This window comes from Mustela putorius, unplaced genomic scaffold (assembly GCF_011764305.1).
Source record: "Mustela putorius furo isolate JIRA1106 unplaced genomic scaffold, ASM1176430v1.1 tig00000580_pilon_pilon_pilon, whole genome shotgun sequence".
Taxonomy (NCBI): domain Eukaryota; kingdom Metazoa; phylum Chordata; class Mammalia; order Carnivora; family Mustelidae; genus Mustela; species Mustela putorius.
In genome coordinates this window covers 3,045,913-3,069,970 of record NW_025421423.1, presented here as the reverse complement: position 1 = coordinate 3,069,970, position 24,058 = coordinate 3,045,913, and the positions used below count along the sequence as shown (strand labels likewise).

Genomic DNA, 24,058 nt, shown 5'->3' with positions numbered 1-24,058 from the left:
CAGTGATCCATCAGTCTTATAATATCCAATGTTCACTACATCACATGCTCTCCTTAATGGCTATTACCCAGAGATAGAGGATCAAGATGGTGTAGGAGTAGGAGACCTAAATTTCGTCTGGTCCCAGGAATTCAGCTAATCATACTTATCAAATCATTCTGAACACCTACAAACTCAACAGGAGATTGAAGAGAAGAAGCAACTCTGTGAACAGAAAAGTGACCACTTTCTGGAAAGTAGGACATGAAGAGAAATTAATCCAAGATGATATATGGGAGGATAGACTGCAGGGGGAGGGGCCAGCTGCCAGCAAGTGAGAGCGCAGCAGAGTACAAAAGCAAAACTTTAGAAGTCTGCTCCATGGAGAGACATTGCTCCAGTGGCTAAGTAGGGGGTGGAGTCTTCACTGGGTCTGTGTGGTCTCAGGACCCTTGGGTGTCTCAGAAAGATCAGGATTGTCAGAGTGTGGCAGAGCTCCCAGGTATTGAAGTGGGGAAACCGACTACAGAGACGGAGCTGGGGAGTGAGCTCTCAGCTTGGAGTTGCCATAAACCATGATCAGAGGCACAGTTGGGCCACTACTTTTCAAACAGGGACCCCACATGTGGCAGATCCGGGGAGAGTGCCCCCACTTCCTCCTCTGGGAGGAGTGGCACAGGAGCATGCTGCAGGAATCTGCTGGGTTTGGAGACTCCAAATGGGGCATGAGTCAGAGATAGAAACACTTGGTCACAGGCTGGGTGAGCACGGAGTGCAGGTAGAGACCAGGGAAATAGGCATGATTGATGTCTTTCTCTTTCTCACTGAAGGGGGGACCCCGAGCTCTTGGCAACTCTGGGCCAGGGATTGGGAGGCCACCATCTTCATTCCTGTCCTCCAAAGCTGTATGGAAAGCATTCAGGGAACAAACCCTACCGAGAGCAAACCCAAGCAGATTACTTTGCCCAGCCCCTGGCAAGGGCGGTATAATTCTGCCTTGGGCAAAGACATTTGAGAATCACTGCAACAGGCCCCTCCCCCAGAAGATAAGCAAGAACTTCCAGCCAAGACCAAGTTCACTGATCGAGAACTGTGGAACTCCAGAGCTCAAGGAAAGCAACACATAAAATTCATGGATATTTTTCCCCCATGATTCTTTAGTCTTTCAAAGTTAAATGTTTTAAATTTTAGTAATTTTTTCTTATTCTATTTTCCTCTTTCCTATTTTAACCAATTTAACCATTTAATCTTATCAATAACTTTTAAAAATCTTTCTTAATTTTCATTTTTATAGTCATATTCTATCCCTTCATTGTATTTAAACTTATTTTTTGTATACGTATAAGTTTTTCTTTCATTGAAATTTTGGGACACAGTTTCTTCCAACAGACCAAAATATACCCTAAATCTAGCATATGGCTTTGTTCTAGTCTCCAGCCTGATCACATTCTTTCCCTTTTATCCCCCAATGAACTGCTTATCTTATCAATTCCTTTTTAAAAATCTTGTTTAACTTTCATCTTTACAGTCATATTCCATTTCTTCCTCATGTTTACCCATATGTAGATAGATAGATAGATATGTATAACATATATCTATACAAATATAGGTATATGTTTTTCTTTCTTTAAGATTTTGGGAGGTAGTCTTTTCTAATAGACCAAAATATACCCAAAATCAAGTGTATGGCTCTGTTCTATTGACCAGCCTAATCATTTATATATATTTTTTTCCCTTTCTTCTCCCTCCAATTTTGGGTCTCTTCTGATTTGGTCATGGTACATTTTTCTGGGATCGTTGTTACCCTTTTAGCATTTTGTTCTCCCATTCATCTATTCTTCTCTGGACAAAATGACAAGGCAGAGAAACTCACCTCAAAAAAAGAACAAGAGGCAGTACTGACTGCTAGGGATCTAATCAATACAGACATTAGTACGATGTCAGAGCTAGAGTTCAAAATGATGATTACAAAGATGTTAGCTGGGCTTGAAAAAAGCATGGAAGATACCATGCCGGTTTCCCTTTCTAGAGAAATAAAATATGTTTCTGGAGAAAAAAAAAGAACTAAAATCTAACCAAGTTGAAATCAAAAAAGCTATTAATGAGGTGCTATAAAAAATGGAGGCTCTTACTGCCAGGATAAATGAGGCAGAAAGAGAAAATTAGTGATATAGAAGCCCAAATGATGGAGAATCAAGATGCCCAGAAAAGGAGAGATAAACAACTACTGGATCACAAGGGGAGAATTCGAGAGATAAGTGATACCATAAGACAAAACAGTATTAGAATAATTGGTATCCCAGGAGAAGAAGGGGGGGTGCAGAAGGTATATTGGAGAACATTATAGCAGAGAATTTCCCTTATTGGGCAAAGGGAACAAGCATTAAAATCCAGGAGGCACACAGAACCTCTCACAAAATCAATAAAAATAGGTCAACATCTTATCATCTAATAGTATAACTTACAAGTCTCAGAGACAAAGAGAAAATCCTGAAAGCAGCTCAGGACAAAGGTCTGTAACCTACAACAGTAGAAATATTAGATTGGCAGACCTATCCACAGAGACCTGGTAGGCCAGAAAGGACTGACATGACATATGCATAGCACTAAACAAGAAAAATATGCAGCCAAGAATCCTATATCCAGCTAGGCTGTCATTGAAAATAGAAGGAGAAATGAAAAGCTTCCAGGACAAACAAAAGCTAAAAGAATTTGCAAACACCAAACCAGCCCTACAGGAAATATTTAAAGGGGTCCTCTAAGCAAAGAGAGAGCCTAAAAGTAACAGACCAGAAAGGAACAGAGACAATATACTGTAATAGTCACCTTACAAGCAGTATAATGGCACTAAATTCATATCTTTCAATAGTTACTCTGAATGTAAATGGGCTAAATGCCCCAATCAAAAGACACATGGTATCAAAATGGATTTTGAAAAAGACCCATTGATATGATATCTACAAGACAATCATTTTAGACCCAAAGGCACCTCCAGATTTAAAGTGAGGGGGTGGAAAACAATCTACCATGCTAATGGACATCAAAAGAAAGCTGGGGTGGCAATCCTTATATCAGATAAATTAGATTTTAAGCCAAAGACTAAAATAAGAGATAAGTAAGGATACTATATGATACTTAAAGGGTCTGTCCAACAAGAAGATCTAAAAATTTTAAATATCTATGCCCCTAACATGGGAGCAGCCACTTATACAAACCAATTAATAACAAAATCAAAGAAACACATCGACAATAATACAGTAATAGTGGGGGACTTTAACACCCCCTCACTGAAATGGACAGATCATCTAAGCAAAAATTGACAAGGAAATAAAGGCTTTAAATGACACACTGGACCAGATGGACATCACAAATATATTCAGAACATTCCATCCCAAAGCAACACAACACACAATCTTCTCTAGTGCCCATGGAACATTCTCCAGAACAGATCACATCCTGGGTCACAAATCAGGTCTCAACTGGTACCAAAAGATTGGGATCATTTCCTGCATATTTTTAGACCACACTGCTTTGAAACTTGAACTCAATCACAAGAGGAAAGAACTCAACTACCTGGAGGCTAAAGAGCATCCTACTAAAGCATGAATGGGACAGCCAGGAAACTAAAGAAGAATTTTTAAAAATTCATGAAAACAAATGAAAATAAAAACACAACTGTTCAAAATCTTTGGGATGCAGCAAAGGTGATTCTAAGAGGAAAGTATATAGCAATACAAGCCCTTCTCAAGAAACGAGAAAGATCTCAAATATACAACCTAACCCCACACCTAAAGGAACTGGAGAAAGAACAGCAAATAAAGCCTAAACCCAGGAGGAGAAGAGAAATCATAAAGGTCAGAGCAGAAACCAATGAAATAGAAACCAAAAGAAGAGTAGAACAGATAAATGAAACTAGGAGCTGGTTCTTTGAAAGAATTAATAAGATTGATAAGTCCCTGGCCAGACTTATCAAAAAGAAAAAAGACCCAAATTAATAAAATTGTGAATGAAAGAGGAGAGATCACAACCAACACCAAAGAAATACAAACAATTAGAAGAACATATTATGAGCAATATACACCAGCAAATTTGACAATCTGGAAGAAATGAATGCATTCCTAAAGATGTATAAATTACTGAAACTGAACCAGGAAGAAACAAAACACCTGAACAGAGCCATAACCAAAAGGGAAATTAAGGAGTAATCCAAAATCTCTCAACAAACAAGAGCCCAGGGCCAGAAGGCTCCCAGGGGAATTCTACTAAACATTTAAAGAAGAATTAATACCTATTCTCCTGAAACTATTCAAAAAAATAAAAATGGAAGGAAAACTTCCAAACTCATTTTATGAGGCCAGCATTACCTTGATCCCAAAACCAGACAATGACCCCATCAAAAAAGAGAATTACAGACCAGTATCTGTGATGAACATTGATGCAAAAATTCTCACCAAAATACTAGCCAATAGGATCCAACAGTACATTAAAAGGATTATTCACCACAACCAAGTGAGATATATTCCTGGGCCGCAAGGTTGGTTCAACATTTGCCAATCAACTAATGGGATACAATACATTAATAAAAGAAAGAACAAGAACCATATGATCCTCTCAAAAGAGGCTGAAAAAGCATCTGACAAAGTACAGCATCCTTTCTTGATCAAAACACTTCACAGTGTAGGGAAAGAGGGTACATACCTCAATATCATCAAAGCCATCTATGAAAAACCCACAGTGAATATCATTCTCAATAGGGAAAAACTGAGAGCTTTTCCCCTAAGGTCAGGAACATGGCAAGGCTGTCCACTATCACCACTTCTATTCACTATAGTACTAGAAGTCCTAGCCTCAGCAATCAGACAACAAAAAGAAATAATAGACATCCAAATAGGCAAAGAAGAAGCCAAACTCTCAATTTTTGCAGATGATATGCTTAAAGGGTCTGTCCAACAAGAAGATCAAAATACTCCACTCCAAAACTACTAGAACTCATACAGAAATTCAGTAAAGTATCAGGACATAAAATCAATGCATAGAATTCAGTTGCATTTCTATACAGCAACAATAAGACAGAAGGAAGAGAAATTAAGGAGTCGATCCCAGATGTCCATCAACAGATGAATGGATAAAGAAGATGTCACACACACACACACACACACACACAAAATATTATGCAGCTATCAGAAAATTAAATCTTGCCATTTGCAATGACATGGATGGAACTAAAGGCTATTGTGCTAAGTGAAAAAAATCAATCAGAGAAAGACAACTATCATATGATCTCAGTGATATGAGGAATTTGAGAAACAAGACAGAGGATCAGAGGGAAGGGGAGGGAAAAATGAAACAAGATGAAACCAGAGAGGGAGACAAACCTTAAGAGGCTCTCTGTCTCAGAAAACAAACTGAGGGTTGCTGGAAGGGAGAGGAGTGGGAGGGAGAGGGTGGCTGGGTGATGGACACTGGGGAGGGTATGTGCTATGGTGAGTGCTGTGAATTGTTTAAGACTAATGAATCACAGACATATACCCCTGAAACAAATAATACATTATATGTCAATTAAAAAAAAAAGAAGGTACAGGCACTAAATAAAGCTTAGACAAGTTACAATGTCAAGAACAAATACATCATTTAAACACAGGATCTGCTTTTCATTAATCATTCTCCCTTCCCTAACTTTCTACATATCACTAAGAGAATGAACATTTTGGTTACCTCCAAGGCAGACAATGGACAATTTGATAGGAAAACAAAAATAATACTAGATATTCATCTAAAGTATTTGACATATGCCAAAAAGGTATTTTGCCAAAAAGGAAGAACCTGATGTGACACAGGAAGAAACTGAAGCTGTCAGACGCTCTATAAAATGTGGCTACTCTAGAAACAGAGCTACCCTAAGTCCCAGAAATTGCATTATTTGGTATTTATCCAAAGGATACAAACACAGGGATTTGAAGGGACATGTGCACCCCAATGTTTATAGCAGCAATGTCCACAATAGCCAAGCTATGGAAAGAGCCCAGTTGTCCACTGACAGATGGATAAAAAAGTGTGGTGGGTGTGTGGGTGTGTGGGAGTGTGTGCGCGCGCACGCACACACACACACACACACACACACACACACACAGAGTGGAATATTACTTGGCCATCAAAAAAGATGAAAATTGTTATTTGTTACGATGTGGATGAAACTAGAGGATATTATGCTGAGTGAATTAAGTCAGTCAGAGAAAGGCAAATACCATATGATTTTACTCATATGTAGAATTTAAGAAACAAAACAAATGAACGTGGGGAAAGGAAAGAAAAATAAAATAAGATGAAAATTGAGAGGAAGGCAAAACATAAGAGATGCTGAATTCTAGGAAACAAACTGAGGGTTGCTGGGGGGAGGGAGGGTAGGGGGATGGGGTAACTGGGTGGTGGGCATGAAGGAGGGCACTTGATGTAATGAGCACAGGGTGTTATATGTAACAGATGAAACACTAAATTCTACCTCTAAAACTAATTTTTTTAAATGCTACTGCTCTTCAAAAGGCCACAAATGGCAAAGAAAGCCAGAGCACCTGCCAGGTTGGCAGAAACTAAGAAGACATACAATTAATTACAACTTGGGATTCTAGAGCAGAAAGAGAACATTTGTAGAACAGTGTTGGAAAATCAGTGGAGTCTGCAGATTAGTTAATAATATTGTATCAGTGTTGATTTCCTGGTTCTGATAATGGTTATGTAAGACGTTAACAACTAGAGACAGTGGGTAAAGGACATATGAAACCTCTTTGGACTGTTTTTGCAGCTGTGTAAAAGCCTGAAACTATTTGAAAATGAAAAATTAAATAATTCAATATGTGTGCATTTCTATGTAATACCCTAAACAACACAGAGCTTTAAAATTCAAATAATGCTGTGTTCTTTTTAATGAGTTATGTTTTTGAGGTTTATAGTTAAATATGCAACTCTTGGTCAGATAACCTCAGATCTCAGGCTTCTAACATTCACATTAATGACAAAACTTATTCCCAAACTGCTTTCATTAGATATGATGAAGTTTTACTCAAATAAAGGAAAAATCAGTATAATTAAGTTATCGGAATATTAGTACACAGCATCAAAAAAATCAATAAATCAATGGTTCTAACCTTCTTAGGGTTGGTTTGAGAACCTTATGAAAATTAGGATACTGTTCCCCCCCCAAAATACATAATATACACACCTAATCTGTATACAATTCTATAGGGTTCAGGACCTCTGCCGCCTTAAAGTAGAGGGTCTTGCACCCAGATTAAGAACCTTTGTAACAGACAAAAAAGGAATAAAAAAAAATCAAACCCAAGTTTGCAATTTTAGCAATTGGACAAACTAGATATCAAAAATAGAAGGAAAGAACGAAAAGAAAGAAGAAAGAAAGCAAGCAACCACAAAAATCCAAAACCTGCCTTTGAAAAACATAGAGAAATATATGATAAAATATAACAGCCCTCTTTTCAAATTCATAACTGCACTTGCAAGAAAATAAGAAAATTATGAGGGACTAGAAATAGAGGAGTATGTGAACACTGAAGCCAAAGCCATCCCGGGCAGGAGGGAAGGAGGATCTGAGAACCCCCACCCCCAACAAGCCAGAACTCTCAAAGGGCTACACCCTCACCACCTCAGTGGAAGGGTGACTCTGGAGAGCAATTAAGCAATATCTCATGAAACTGGAGACATCCGCTCTCTCCACCCAGAAACTCCATTCCTTCCTGGGTATCCTGGGAGACATGCACGGGAAGGCTCCTGGCAGTGCTGTCCGTAACAAAACTTTAGAAGCCATCTAAATATCCATTGTCAGGAGAATGGAGTGATCGCGTTGGTATCTTCACACATTATTGTACCAAACATCAGTGAAAACAAATGAACGAGAGCTGCACACACCAACATAAATCTCACACATAATGAATGAAGAAACATGTTTCAGAAGAATCTATACACTCTACTATTTACATGCATTTTATAAACATTATCTGTTAAGTTATATTTTATTAAGTTTTCCTATAAATATTCTATATACATTTCATTTCTGTATTTCTACTATCTCTATATTAGAATATTAATATGTATGTATAAATACAAATAGAGTGAAAGTATAAAGAAATGAATAGGAATGAGAAACCCCTCTTTGGCTGGCAGCCCCCGCCAGGGCAGGAGCAGAAGGGGATGCAGACACGGAGCCTCAACCAGACCGGGCATATTTTCTTTCTCACATGGTAATGAGTACATGGGTGCTTGTTTCATTTTTTTTATAAAACTTGTTTGTATGTCTACAGTATTTCCTAATAAGCTTTAAAAAAGAAATCAAGTGACTGCTTTTACCTCTACTCGTAACCATTTTCCTTTGCAATGGAAGAGGCAGACTTTCCCACAGAAGGGTAATGAAACGAAGTACTCAGAGGTCATGTGCTGCAAAACAGAAATGCGTGACACTTTTATTACTCTGAGCAAGGAACAGATTGCCACACAGTTAGAAAAACATCGCCGTGGCTCAGGCCGACTGGTGAACCCGTATTTAGCTGGGCTCCCCATGAGGAGTGGGCGGTGGTGCGTGCATGAGGGTGATGGCCTGTCCTGTTTCTCAGACATTTGCTGGTGGCCTCCTCTACTCTCCCCCTCGCACGTGGCTCATAAATGAGTGCTGTTAAACTGTCTCCAGACGTCAGTGTGCAGGTCAGTGTGATTCACCCAGGCACTGATGCCTTCAGTTAAACAGGAAGAGGGAGAATGAATCTGCCAAAAACTAGGAGAAGAGCCTGGAGGAAAGTGAGGTTGGGCTAGCCATCCAGAAGGCCTCTTCTTTTCAACTTTTAACATTTAGATTCAAAGATGAGATTTTACTTCCAAAACAAATGTTATCCACACAAATATGGCTATCAGTGCCAGTGAAATGTCAACAAGTCACAGCTGTGGACCTCTACTCCCTCCTCTTTACTGTAGTTTGAAGCTGGGGACCTGCCTGGGACTCTCTTATTCAGGATGAATGTTTCTACTGTCCCCAAAGGCAATGTCTCCATTCAGGTTACCAGAGCACTAGGGACCATCATTTCACCACCATAGGTAATAAGCACATGCATTCCAGTCAGTCACTGGAGGCAGCTTCTCTGGATCTCTCAGATTTCTCCAAGATAGCTATCTTGGAGAACTATCTCCAAGATAGACTCCAAGATAGAAACCACACTTCAGTAATGACCCTGAGATACAGCTAAGACATCTGTAATACAGGAAGAGGTAAAGCTACAGATCTAAAGATTCTGTTCTAGACTGTAGTCTGAATACAAGTTTAACTTGATTCCACAAATATTTTGGAATACCTGTTCTATATATGACACTAGATTAGGTACTGTAGTTTGTAAGTGAATTAAGTGCCCATCAGTACCTGGTCAGGCTCTGTCTCTGCCCTCAAGAAGCCCATACTCTAGTAAGGCAAACAAATACCCAACAGCTAAACTATCAGGTGGCAAATGACACCATGAGGCATATGCAGAGGCGAGAGGGAAGGGTTCACTTCTAGGAGCAAGGGGGAATATTCTGGATTACAACTATAATGTCCCAATGGAGGTAAGAACACCACCTTAGAACCTTAAAACAAAACCTCTACAGGCCCTGATTCAGAAAATAATACTAGAATCAAAGGGTAAGGAGCTTATTAATACATTTAGACAGAGAACCACATTTACAGAGGTAGTAGGTTCTCAGGGACCAAAAAGAGCATGGGGAGTGGTGCCTAGAAGTTTTATCCTCCTCCTAAATTCCATGGGATTTTTTTTTTTTTTGCCCCAGGCAGAGGACCCAGCTGGCTGTAGCAGACAAAGTCACAAACAGGTGCACTGTAGCATCAACTGTATCTTGTAAATCACAAATCTGTCAGTTGCCGAGCAATTACTCTGCGCCAGGCACCGTGCTGAGCAGGCCTGCCTCGAGTCTTCATGACAGTCCTATGGATGGCTATACACATTATTATTATCCTCATTTCCTAATGCAGAAACCAGTGGCTTTTTTGTCTTTTAAGATCTGCAGTCTGCGGCTCTTACCCACTATTCTACAACTCCTACCTCAAACTAGTCAAAAGTCATACACTTGTAACCTTTTGTTTGAATTTTTTGGATTAATTTTCAAGGTGGGTGATGCCTGGCCATACCTTGCAATGGAAGTAGTCCTCTATCTTGTGCAGAAGATCGTTGAGCTTGTTCAGACCTTTACAGGGCACCTGGCAGTAGAGTGTGCCATCGGAGCAAATATTAGTCACTCTGACATTGGTGTACATAGCATCAATCTGGAACAAAGGACACACCAAGGATGCTTGAGAATAGAGCCAGCTCTTCTTTCCTTAAGGGCTATCTACTTCAATAATCTCATTGGTCTTTGCATTTTAAAATCTTTTAAGTAGGGGCACCTGGGTGGCTCAGGGGCTAAAGCCTCTGCCTTCGGCTCAGGTCATGATCCCAGGGTCCTGGGATCGAACCCCGCATGGGGCTCTCTGCTCCGCGGGGAGCCTGCTTCCTCCTCTCTCTCTCTCTCTCTCTCTCCCCGACTACTTGTGATCTCTGTCTGTCAAATAAATAAGTAAAAATCTTTAAAAAAATCTTTTAAGTAAGCTGGAGAATAGATAGGATAATAGAATAATGTGAAAAACTCATTTGGATATCTCTCTTCCCAAAAGGAATATCTGATATCACTGGGTCAGGCACAAAGTAGACAGTTTGCAAACATTAACTTATTACCAAATTTCATTACCTGAAAGGCTAAGAATATCTTTCATTTTGGTTTATTTTCTCCACATTAACTGAGAGAAATCATTATTACATGAAACATATTTTTGTGACATTAACAGAAATGAAAATAAAAAACTCTCACAAAATCAATCCCATCTTCAGCATACTTTCTAACCTATGTTTATCAGCCACATGAATTTTAGTAATTTTAAAAAATTATAGTCATAATAAAGGTTTCATTTTGGCCATTTTTTTAGTCAAACCATAATACAGAGATCACTCATGGTTGTTCTACCTATGAAACACATGTTTTCTCAATGTTGCCATGAAGTCTACAATGACCATTTTTAACATCCTTTTCTTTAGGGTGGCTGTTCTGTAATTTATTTAAAGATTTCCTTTTTTGGCAGGAATTTGTGTTTTTCACATTTTAAAACTGTAAAAGCTATAAATTTAATAAACATCTTCATGGATCTAATTTTCTCTTCTTTTGTATTATCTGCCCCTCTTATCGTTGCAAAATAATTTCATATAAAATACAGTTTTAGTGTAGACACTGGAATATAAAATGAAAACCCAATTCCTAATAATGACTGTTTATGTTTTGGCCTTCTTTCCCCCTCCCAGCTCCCCCCTACCTTTTTTTTTCTTCATTCACAGGGAATGTGTCCCTATCTATTGCTAGCCTAAAATTTATATCATTCTTTTCCAATAACTTTCCTCCCTATAGTATGTGTAACAGATGACTGTAGTGGTCACCGTGCTACCTGAAGGTGAGCCTCCAGAGACTTGTCACAGATCGCCTTCAAGCAGGTGGCGTTAATATTGACATCATCTTCTCCTGAGGTGTCGTACAGGACAACAAGTGGGATATCCGCTTTTTCAAGTATTTCCACTGCAAAGATCTTTCCACAAGTTAAAGATTCAACCACCTTTACTAAATCAGGATCATCACTTAAAACTTCCAACCCTGAAAAATATTGAATATTTTAATTTCTACTTAATTAGCAGAATCATTCTAAGATTGAACAGGTTTGTTTTGGCCACTTATTATAATTGTGATTCTACTAAAAAAATTCTCACAAAATTTTCCAGGGAAGCTCTGTTTTACAGTCTTCTTCACATTACCCATCCTTAGGTCTTAAAATACATATTATAGTGTGAATGCCCTTTTAAATGATTATACAAAGGCAGGCAATCTTAAAACGAAAAGTTGGTGCCCTATCAGAATTTGTGTCTCAGGAGAATGGTCTTCACTTTACATACAAACACATATTTAAAACAAGAAAACTATTACACATAAGAAGCTATCAATCAGTTATGTCTGTCAGTCACGTATTTGTAATTTTTTCCTAAAAATTTATCCTTGACCTTTTTCATTTTTTTCTAATTAAATATACGATTATTTCATATAAAATAAACATGAATGTATTGGCAATTTACAAAACCACTTTTTTTCTTTGATTCTTCTTAAGCACGCCATGATGATTCTGAGTATACCAAAGAACTTTGTAATTTATCAGAGAAAGATTAAATTGTATTTAATATAATATGGGTATTAGGTGAGTTTTATTGTAGTCCGATAACTCTTTAAATTATTTGAAAATTGTAATTCTATGTAGCATATACATGATAACTCAGTTATTCTATTATACTAATTAAAACTAGCTCATCATTTCCGAAGCAGTGCTGTAAGGCCCATTTCCGTATACTTCCCCTTGAAATCCACAGCACAAGTTCACAGACTGCCTCTGGCCTACCTCTCTCATTCTTGTTCTGTTCTCCAGACATGGAACATTACAGCTTTTACCAAACCTCTCATTTCAGCATCCTAAATCTTGGCCTATACTCTTGATATGTTCTTTTCAAAACTGCCTCCCAGGGGTTTGTAAGAGGCTTCTAACATTACTTGAGATTTATCTCACAGACAGAGCCATACTGAGCTCCTCCAACAGACACATTCTTGCTGAGAAGGAGGTATATCTCCAAGGGCTAATATTCATGAAAGAATGGCGATCATTTCCTGAATCGAGCTCAGGCTCTCCTGGCACGATGCTTATACACTTCCATGTCCTTCCTCGTATGAACGTGGCAACCATGTCCTCCGTGGCAGGAGGCTATCCCTACGATGTCACTCATGCACATGTGCAGAGACACACGAACTTGAGCTTGACACAGGTGATGTGTTACTTGCCAATGAACAGCAACCAGAGCCTACCTCAGTGGGAAAGAAGCAGGGAGTCACTTCATAGCACGTCAAACAACGGGATTCAAACTGACCAAACCTCATGATATGGGGCCTCTAGCATTGTTGCTAGGGCAGTCAGGACAACAACAAAACCTTTAAGATGGCCAATACATATTTTTATAATAAAATATATATAAATAAAATATTATAACATATTTACAATGATCACATCTTATAAAGAGGATATTAAATATGAATTTATTCTTATCTTTCAAGAAATAACACATTATAAGACTTTGAAATATTTAGTACATTTTAGGATTTAGCCATCCAAAAGTACAGTGGTAATAATGTATCAAAATGGAGTGAGCATTAAAAAAAGTTCCTCTTACCTGCTAGCTTACACTTGGTAGCTTGGAATGAGAGTGAACAGAACTTTGGGTTCAACTTGTATGCTTTGCTCTTTTCAATATTTTCACTGAAACCATAGTCAACATAGCATACCTGATGGTAATAGAAATATCACTTAGGTTCAAATAAAATGTTTTAAGCTCACTTCTTTAAAAAAAATCTGACACATTAAACTAGTTGCTTATATTTCATAATCAGCATGCTAAGTGGCACCAGACTGCCTGGAAAATGCCAGGGGCGGGGGGTACCCCTGACTCAGCCCAGGAGAGAAAGGGTAGGGCTGGAACCAGGGAAGTAAGGGCTCCTGACTCCAGGCCCCACTCTGCTTTGCCAGTCGGAAGAATGAGGGAAGACTGTGAACTCAGAAGCCTTGGTACCAGCTTCTCAGCAGCACCACCATCTGGTTCTGCCAGCCCTGACTGCCAAGGGGCAGACTGTCCCTGACTGTCCATCTCACCTTATTCTTTCTTGACTCACACACTTCCACTAAGGATGCATGTCCTTAGACGGTAGTGTTTGTTTCTAGAGAGAGCACCACCTAGAGAGGGAGATTTATCAGATTCGAAATCCCCAAATCACTTGTGACAATGGCCTATTCCTAGCAACTATGCTTTGGAGGACCGAGCTGCTCTCTGTCAGTGACAACAGTGATGTCATGGCTAGACAACAGGGAATTCTACATTGCAAAAATAGGTACTTCTGGTTCATTTTATTTCAGTGGTACAAAGCTTGGTTAGGCCTTCGTCCAGCTCAGCATAACACCTTAAACTGGAAAGCACTATATAAACAGAGCCTCTTTTTTGAGAAAAATAAAATCTATAAACACTGAGCTGTGGTTTAGAATGATAACTACAGGATGATAATATGAATCTGAGGGAAGGGGCGCCTGGGTGGCTCAGTGGGTTAAAGCCTCTGTCTTCAGCTCAGGTCATGATTCCAGGGTCCTGGGATCGAGCCCCATATTGGGCTCTCTGCTCAGCATGGAGCCTGCTTCCTCCTCTCTCTCTGCGTGCCTCTCCACCTACTTGTGATCTCTGTCTGTCAAATAAATAAATAAAATCTTAAAAAAAAAAAAGAATCTGAGGGAAACTGTTGAAAACCTGGTATGCTTCCTAATTCAAACAGGACATTATTAAAACAAAGCAACAACAAAAACCAGAGCAAAGGCATGGCTAAGAAATAATGAGTAGCACAGAGCGAGGTGCTTTCACTTCCTGTAGAAAAATTAAGTCCACAGGCCAGCTTCTTAGTACCTAGATTATGATACTAAACACCCCAAACAGAAATTCTGCCCAGCAGAGAATCAAAAGCAAAAAAGAAGAGATGTGGGTACTGCGAACACCTTTCAGACCACCGGATGATTGGGTGTGTGGGGCCTCCATGTCCCATGCCGGAGACAATCACCTCCCAGAGTCCCTATCCTGATTCAGAGCTCGCATGGGCTGAGATCTCTGATAGCGCTCCTACAGAAGGCGGCCAGCCATTTAAATGTGGGGCCCGTTTCTCCAGTTCCAAGTCATTGGGACTCTGCAGAGGCCTAAGAAGTCAGGAGCACTCCTCTCCTTTCATAACTATCACCACCTACAACTTGGGCTTTGCTCTTCTCAGACCTAGAATGGAGATAACACTGTCTAACAACAGGACACAATCCTCGAAATCATCAGTCCCTGGAAACTCCGAGTGTACTCCTAGTGTCACGAGACTAAAGAATAAAGGCTCCAAAATCTTCAGAGGGCTTCTGTAGTGCTTGGAGTGCGTTCTCTTGTCTTCCCTCCTTTCTGAATCGAACACCGCATGGCAAATACTTGCATGTCAGCTGCAGTTTACAAAACACCTGTTGGGGGACTGAGAGTTTGACTCACACCACACCCTGCTCTGGGTCCTTTGCTCTGTGAGGACTGAGCGGGATTTCTCTCCCTAATGCCCTGGGAACGGCACAAGCAGGCTCCCAGTCCTGGAATCCAGCCCCAGGCGATTCCTGGTTCTCTGGCACCACCCAGTGGCCACAGATCTCACTGTGCCCTGTGCGAGAGAAGCAGCCAGTCTGGGTCAGCACCAGACCACACCGCGTCAGGGCATGACTTCATCCTCCTGTTTCCCATACTCACCAGCTGACAAGTGGAAAGCAAGGAGGGAACTGTACTTGCTGTCGGGCATGGCACAGCTCAAGAGGAGTAAGACTGGCTAAGTAGCTGGGGTCTCTCCAGATAAAGGGGGAACTGCATGTCTGTCTGCTTCATGGGCTGTGGGGAACAAGCTCGGACCAGAATCACTCCAACCCCTGCTGTGTGAGGGCTTCGGACTGTACAACACAGGAGATACCCCTCCACGCCTACACTCTCAGCAGCCACGCTATGGCGAGCGCTCCCTCCCCACCAGACACTTGCTTCTTCTGGCTTTCATGACCCTGCCCTCCTGGTTTTTACTTCTTCTTTAGCCATTCTTAATATGTGTGAAAGGTCTTCTTTTCCAGAGGAGGCTCCGGTGAAGATAGGGTCTCTTGATCAGAGAGTTTTCACCCTGGGAAGGGCATTTGAGATGCAAAGAAGGGAATGGAAGGACTTGAGCAAGGGCACAGGACGTGCACAGGCAGAAACAAGACTAGGGCCCAAGCTGCTAATCACACTGTGGTCCCCACTAGTCCAGTTCTATGCTTGGTCCTTAGCTTCTAACAGATTTTTTTTCAAACTTTATCTACATATAATTTATACTGAATGAAAAATGTCCATTTAAAGCATATAGTTTGATGGATTTTGACAAATGTATGTACCCATATAACGACCACCATAAGCAGGATACAGACCATATCCACCACTCCAAAAAGTTCTCCTTTACCCCTTTCCAATTAAACGCCCTCTACCTCCTATCCCAGGCAACCACTGATGTGACTCCCATCACTACAGATGGATTTTACCTATTCTTAGACATCATTTACCTGGAATCATACAGGATGACTCTTTTGTATCTGGCTTCTCTCACTTGAACAGTCTGTGAGTTTTATCCATGTGACTGTTTTCAGTAATTCATTCCTTTTTATTGTCAAATAGTATTCTGTTATATGAATAAACTACAATTTCCTTGTACATTCACCGACTGGTAAAACATCTGGGTTGTTTCCAGTTTGGGACTATTAATAATAAAGCTGCTATAAACATGTGTACAAGCCTTTTTGTGGACCTATGTTTTTATTTCTCTTGTGTAATACTTAGAGTCATATGGTAAGTTTAACTTTATAAGAAACTGGCAAACTATTCCAATTATCAGATTCTTAAAGTCAGGTCAATTGCTTAAAAGTTGGAGCTTTGTAGATTTAGTTAAGGAATTTCCTAAATCTCTCCATTAGTGACCAAGGGTGGCTAGGTAGTTTGGGTAAGCTTGCCTCTGGAAGGGTCAGGGTCTCTGCTATGGAACCATTTGGGCAAGAAACAGCAAGTGTCTCTTTCTGAACCTCCTAACACTGTTCTTGGGGTCAGGGGTTTTGGGGGAGAGTATCTGATGGACCTAAGCCCAGGTTCAGCAAGTAGTATTTGCACTCTGGGACACAAAACGGGTTATTTTCCAGAGACTGACTTCACCACAATAAATATGTTTCAAATTATGGAACAGAGACTGCAGAAATAGAAGTATATTTCCCCGTTTACAAAACCTAGACAAAACTGTGCCTCGAGAGCGAGCAAGTTCTCCTGTTCATCTGCACCGAGGATAAGAAAAGAGGTCATGCGGCAGAGGCTGACCACCAGGAACATGGCCAAGTCTGGAAGTCTTGGGGCCTGCTGAAAGAAGAGACTGGTGAAAGAGCCCTCTGACCTCTCCAAGAGGACCAAGAGGGCTACACACGGACAGCTCCTAGGGCATGACCCGAGCCCTGTTCATGGTTCTCCTCCCCTGGCTGCAGAAGAGGGGAGAGGAAGAATGTCATGTGCTTTGATCTGTATGCTTCCCTGACTCCAGAGTGCTGACCTGGATAGGCAGCCCACAAAGCTCTGATCAGTGTTTATTGTGTATCTCCTGAGAATGAAAATAAAGGCCTTTTCCTGACTATATCACAGATTTTGAACAGTACCATGGAAAAGTCTATTTTTTTAACTAAAACTCTGAAATAATATGACTACCACTGACTTAAAAGCTGACAGAGATAATGTTTTACAGATATTATCTTGTCAACTGGAAAAAAACTACATGCAGTTACGAAGGACACAATATTAGAAGGAACACTTACATTTGAAAAATAATGTGTTTGTCTTCATAACACTATGACAAAGTAAACAGTGCTTGCCTTTATTTTGTTCTCATCCATTGAGATGATCTGTGCCCGTAACCAAGCATCCTCCTCAGCATTTACTGCCAGTAGCTGCCCTACATGCACGGTCTGGACTGGCGTGACCTTAGGGTTCTTACTGTAATACTCTTTCATCTCATCTTCCATTAATTCCTGAGCAGCAGAATAGTCTTTGCCCACATACCTGAATTAGTTAAAGGAAAGAACACACAATGAAGCAACCCAGGAGGAGGGAAACCATAAGAATTCATTAATGTTTCTCTGTGTTTTCCACAGCCATCTCTGGTTCCAGTCTCAGACCTGGCTTATATCAACAGGTAAGAGAACATATATTTAGTAAACATTTCCATCTTGATCAAGAAAACTGTAATATTGTGGAGTTCATGCAAAACAAGACCAGGTCGAACACAGCAGGGTAAACGCGTGGCAGCAGTCCAGATAGCTAGAGGATGTCACAGTAAGCAGACAGGGAAACTACAGGGAGGACGAGGCTGAGAAAAGATTCAAGGGAAGGGAAGAAAGGATATATAGTAGAAAATGGAGATGCCAGTGCAGGCCAGATTAGCAAGAGTAGATTTAAGATTCTGACTAAGGCTGCTGGAAGTCTTTGTAGATTACTGAGAAGAGAATCTAGTTGACAGCTTTGCCCTGAGGCTGGGTTTGAACAAAGCTTGAGCTCTGAAAACAAATTAAATTTTAATAGAGAAAAACAAAGCCTTAAACACACTAAACACGACAATGTGACAACCCCTCCCTCCCGGCTTATTGAACAAATTTGAGCAAATTATCACAAAATGTTGAGTTTTGATATCCTTAAAGAGATGATATCTTCTAGCTGTATCTCTCTTAAATTATACCCTTTCTGAGAAGTCTTTTAGGATATGACCTATCCCCTTCTATAATTTTCTGCTGTTGGAACTGCAGTCACCTTGTCCAAGTTTATGTTATCAAAACACACTATTTCCCTTTCTCTCACAAATAGGCTGTTGTTTTCTTGACCATCATCTCAGGGATAAGTCCACCAAAGGCCTCCTTCCAGGGTGTAGACTCCAGCAAACCAAGCTCGATGCCTGCAGCAGGAGCTGTCTCGGCCACAGGAGGCCGCCTTTTGGGCTGGGAGCTATGCTGACCATGGAGATGGGGACATGCCAGGAACACACCACCCTCTGCACTCTTCTAGGTTTTACCAGTGCCCCAAATGGTCCCACAGACCTTTAAGAAACTATTCTTAACGTTCTCATGTATTTTTGGTAACTATCAGCAGGACAGAAGACATCCTATTCAAGCTATTTGTTACTTGAGGAGAAAAAGCTTTAAATAATCCTACACAAAATAGAAAGAATGCCTTTTTTGAGGCAATGGCTACTTTAAAACCAAATATTACATGGACATCACTTATTCTAGAGGCTGAAGAAGCTTTGTCACACTTTATGGGTTCAGGTGACTGAGCTCTGCTAATGTGAAGGTGCTGCTGGAGTGCAGGTGCAGGCTTGGCTCCAAAGTCCCCCGGAGGGTTTGCAGCTCTGCCTCAGAGCCTATCTCCTGGGACCCTGACTCTCCTGGGCCTCCTTTTAGTGCTGCTACAGCCCTGGGGGCCCGGTGGGCCAAGGCCTGTGCAGCAGCCTGTGACTTGGCAGTCTGCTCAGCACGGGCACCTGTAAGGGAGGACGGGAGCGGAGTGAAGCAGCATGAAATGTGCTCTCGGCAAGCAGTAGAATAGACTGGCCACAAGGCTTGCGTGGGGTTGATAGTACAGTTGTGGCAAAAATGGCGGGTAGTGGCAAGAATGAGGTCCTACCTTGTCCCCAAATTACCTAAGCAAGTGGGAAAGAATGACAGGTAGGCCAATTCAGTTATGCTGTTAAGTACAAAAACTTTACAAAGTAATTTTTGAAATCAGAGACAAGGGATTTCCGTACTTGATCTGAGGATTTGCTACAACACCTTCTCAGACCCTTTATGAGTCACAGGCCCAGTTTCTAGAACCTACTGCCTGCCTGGGTGAAGATGAAAATACAGAATAGGGCTCAACCCAGCTGGAATCTATAAGTCTTTGGGACTGGTGTGGGGGATGCCAATGACCTAGGGTCAACCTAACAGCACACCTTGTGCTTGCTGGCTGCCAGCCACTGTGCTGAACAGGCAGAATACTAACTCCAGGTCTCAGATTTATACTGGAGAAGGAGATCTAAACAATCTGAGGACCTGGATCTAATCATCCTGAAGGAGATTAAACTCTTTTACTAAAGTCCTGGACCTGATCCAGATTCCTGCCAGCCCTTGGTAGGAACACCAGAAATCCCATGATCTGTCTAGCCCAGTGGTGGGTACACGGTCTGACAACAGAACCAGCAGCTAATAGTAACAGACACCAATGGATCTTGCCAAGGAGGCTGATGTGGATTTCCTTCTAATGCTAAATGGTAGAAGGTAGCATGTGCTCCTCAGCATCTTTCCTCTACGTCAATTTATTAGTGAGCCACAGTGGGATACCTAACCCTCACAACCCATTTACATCTTCAGGTCATACTGCATCTTAGAATAAAAGCTTTACTCATTTCCTACCTCTGTAGCAAACAAGCCTTCTCCAAAGCTTCTGTATGTTCAAATGGAAGAACTTTATAATTTTTATCTATTCTTTCACTTCAGGAATTTGACAATTTTTTGTGGTCTTTCTTTAGGCATTCCCAGTTTAGCTATGAGTCTCTGGAGGAGTACCAGCCCAAACCATATGGATGCTTTGGTTGAAGAAGCCTGGATACTATTCTGATTCAGCCTTTTCTTTTTCTGTCCACAAGCACACTCCGGGCAGGTGCCTCTAGAGATCTGCTATACACTTCCCATTCTTGATCCTGAGTCAGAAACTCCAAATTATAGTCTTTTAATATCTTCTATGTAGTCTATATTTTCTCCAAAAGTCCACATCAAGTGCCTGGATCTGGACCTTTTTTTTTGTAATTCCAATGATCACCAGCCACTTTGACAATGATTGTTATCAAAAGGTCTGAGTAAGTAAGCAGAGTAGCTTTGGCTCCAAGGGCTAATTATACTAGGTAGGCAGTGCTTAGGTTTTCTGAATTTTGTGAAACGCTACATAGTCCCAGATTTAATAGTATTACCTATCTACTGAGTGACTTACTTTTTCTATGGATCAGGTATTGCTTTTGACATACATAGTTATCAGCATGCTTTCAACATAGATTTTGTTTCACATTCAGAACATACTATCACTCCAATTTTTAAAACTGTTAGTTATCTTTTCTCACAAGAACAGATGTATATTTTTAAAAATCTAACAAATATTAAGAATATATGCAGATACCGATTTTTTAAAGTGCTTTGATTTCAAGATTCTCACCACCTACTGGGAGAGACAAATGTACATATATAGTTATAATGTGGAAGAAATAAAAATTAATCTAAGAGATACAAACACAAGAAGTTCCAGCAGTTGAGAGAAATGTGCAAAATATGAAAACAAAAATTATTATACTTCATTATAACTCTACGCAACTAAGAATATACTATTCTTCCTCAATTCCCAGCATCCGTGGGAAGAATAGCCAAGCGACAGTAGTATACCAGGGTCCTAAAGAATTAGAAAATAAAAACTCACCTGATAACCACTTCGTTTGTGTTGCTCAGTTCAACCACCAATACTGATGGGGACGCCTCAGTCGGAATGATTAATGGAGGAACTGCTATATTCTCCACAAAGGTATCTGCACATTTGGCAATGTTTTCTTCTATCTGCAAATACTCTTGTTCAATCATAGACTTGATATCATAATCTCCATGTGCTTGCCCTGCATCCTTCAGGATTTTGTCAGTGGGCAATGGAAGTTTAGCATAGAGAATGGCCTTCTGGGGATTTCCAGAAATGTAGTCTATGGTGCATACATCAGAAAACGAGGCAAGATTTTTTAAGGCATCCTCAGGAAATTTCACTTTGTACATGTCCTCAAAGGCTTTGGGGAGTGCACTGGCCCAAAGACCACTTGAGTATTTTGCCAGAAGCTCCGCAACTTTCTCTTTCAAGTCTCCTGGTATAACTGTTGGACACTCTTTTAATGGTGGTATTGGTTTTGGGGCAGGTAGTGGGGATGGAGGCACTTTTTCACCATCCAGTTCACCTCTCAAAAGCTGCTTTCTCTTGGCTGGATAAAGAAGTAAATCTTGACCACCACTGCAAGGTTTTTCCACCTGAAATTTTTAAGTAAAGCAAATGACAGATATCTCAAAGGCTATTAACAACCTGAAAACATATTAATGCATTTTAAGTAAGAACAACACTGTTTTCAAATTAATCAAGAGAACACAAAATGTACACTTTACTCTTTTCAACTACAAAGACTTGATGCATTTCCTTCACCTACAAATAACATCATGAGCCACATTTCAGAAAAAATAGGGAAATAGAATAGCATTAATTTCACTTATGAGACATCTGATCTCCAACAACCCTATGAAATCCTGAGAGTTTCAGCCCTACAGACCACACATCTCATTGAGTTCTCTGTCAGATCCAAAGCAATAGCTTACAAAAATAGACTAAATATAAGGTAGGATGAAGCTATGAAAGGTATCAGAATGTCAGGAATAAACTGTTGGGGGAGAGCTAGGAAATATTTAGACAAAATGGAAGCACCATTTTTTTTTCTTCTTCCTGTAATGTCCTGAGAAAACCCTTAACTTTCCATTATTTAGAAAAAGACCCTCCAGAGGGAAGGTGCAATTTTTACAACCATCAAAGTAGAAAGTTAGCTGAAAACTGCCCCTCCAAAGAACAAGAGATGAAAATGCCTAGCATTTGTATGTCATCCAATCTCTAATTTGATCTGTTTAACATTTCTGAGAGGCATGGCTCGATGGCATCTCATATAAGAGAAGAAAGAAAAATTGATGTATGGCACCATTTTCCCCAAGTTTTAAGCCTGTATGTTATTGGACCAGGGGTCTGCAAACTACAAGCTGCAGCCCAATGCAGCTCATCACCTGCTCTGGCCTTGCCTGTGAGCGAACATGATTTTTATCTTTTTAAATGGTTGAAGAAAAACAAAAGAATTATTTTGTGATGTGAAGATGGTATGAAATACAGTGTTCATAAAGTTTTGTTGGGACACAGCCGTGCCCATTTGTGCAGGTGTTGTGTTTGGCTGCTTTTGCACTTCAAGAGTGGAGTCAAGCAGCTGTGCCAGATGGTGGGTAACAATGACAGCTGTTGGCCCTCAAAACTGAAAACATTTACTAGCTGGCCTTTTATTTTAAAAAAGATTCTCGACTTGATTAGACTGAAGTTAGCACTCCCAAGTTTAAAAACATAAAACAGATGTAATATTTTTCAACTAAAACTTCAAGATTTTCATGAAAATGTGTTTTTTTCAGGCATTCTATAGTGATTGCTACCTATCCTCCACAAAATAGGTCTTTATCTCTCTTCAATTATCTGGTAAATAGGCTTACAAAAGATACCTACTACTGTATCCCCAGCTTACAACAATCTTCCCAAAGATAAGAACTGCTATACTATGGGTAACAGTGTGGTGTCCATTACTCATTGTGCTCTGGTACATCCAACCAGATTGTCATGTGATCTCCTGTTGCATCCCCCATATAGAAAGCTTTCCTCTAGCCTTCACGGATGACCAAGGTAAGTCAACAGCCACTTGAAATGTGTCTTTTATTATATGCTTGGTATGATAATCAGCAGCTCATCATTTCAGTTATCTCTTAGGAGATACCTTCTTTACACCTTCTTCAGTCTTCCTGATCCACATACATACCTGAGGAGGGAGTCATTGGCCTACTGTTCTGTAGGACAAGATTCAAGGTCAAAACCTTACCCTTTTCCTCCATATTTTCTTTGTTTTGTTGGCTCTACATTCTCCCCCCGCCCCCTCCACTTTTGGCTTTGGATATCCACTCAAAAAACTACCTGGGATGTGGCATGACCTGGAACTCCACATCTTTACTCACTCCACCTCACCCTCACCCCTAACAGGAGAGATAGGTAAGTAACAGAGAAGATTAACTCCCTACTCCATGGAGTTTAAACCACCTCCTTTGGCACTCATCAGAAGATTCTGGTATCTAATATGCCTTAAACTTTTTATCCCCATAAGTTCATTATCTTTAGTTTCATTTCTGCCTCATTTGGAACTGCAGTGAAATACTTCTCTCACACCTCTCTGAGACTTTTTGTTTATAGTAGACATATTAGTTTTGGTATATGAGAGGCTCAAGGATTTCAAACATCGATTTCTTCAGGAGCCCCATTTGTTCATACAAATGTCTTTATCCTACACACCTAGAAACTTTCTTCTTCTTAATTCCAGAAGTCTTTACTTCTTCCTTTCTAATTTTACCTGTAAACTTAAATTCCTGAAGCCCAAATCCTTTGAGTCTATGGAAGGCTCATCTGCTAACTCTGCAGCATGAGGCACTGAGGTAAAC

At 40.4% G+C, this 24,058-nt stretch overlaps 1 protein-coding gene across 4 annotated transcripts in view; it reads right to left on the bottom strand.

Annotated features, from left to right (window-relative positions):
• Window positions 1-24,058, bottom strand: part of TDRD7 (tudor domain containing 7) — a 74,492-nt gene that overhangs the window by 12,593 nt on the left and 37,841 nt on the right. For all 4 annotated transcript variants that reach the window (XM_004747658.3, XM_013053800.2, XM_013053801.2 and 1 more), the window contains 6 exons: window positions 21,222-21,808; window positions 17,603-17,789; window positions 13,308-13,419; window positions 11,495-11,697; window positions 10,154-10,288; window positions 8,335-8,421 (listed from right to left, as the gene is read on the bottom strand). In XM_004747658.3, coding sequence (XP_004747715.1) covers window positions 8,335-8,421; window positions 10,154-10,288; window positions 11,495-11,697; window positions 13,308-13,419; window positions 17,603-17,789; window positions 21,222-21,808 — 1,311 coding nt within the window. The remainder of the gene's footprint in view (window positions 1-8,334; window positions 8,422-10,153; window positions 10,289-11,494; window positions 11,698-13,307; window positions 13,420-17,602; window positions 17,790-21,221; window positions 21,809-24,058) is intronic.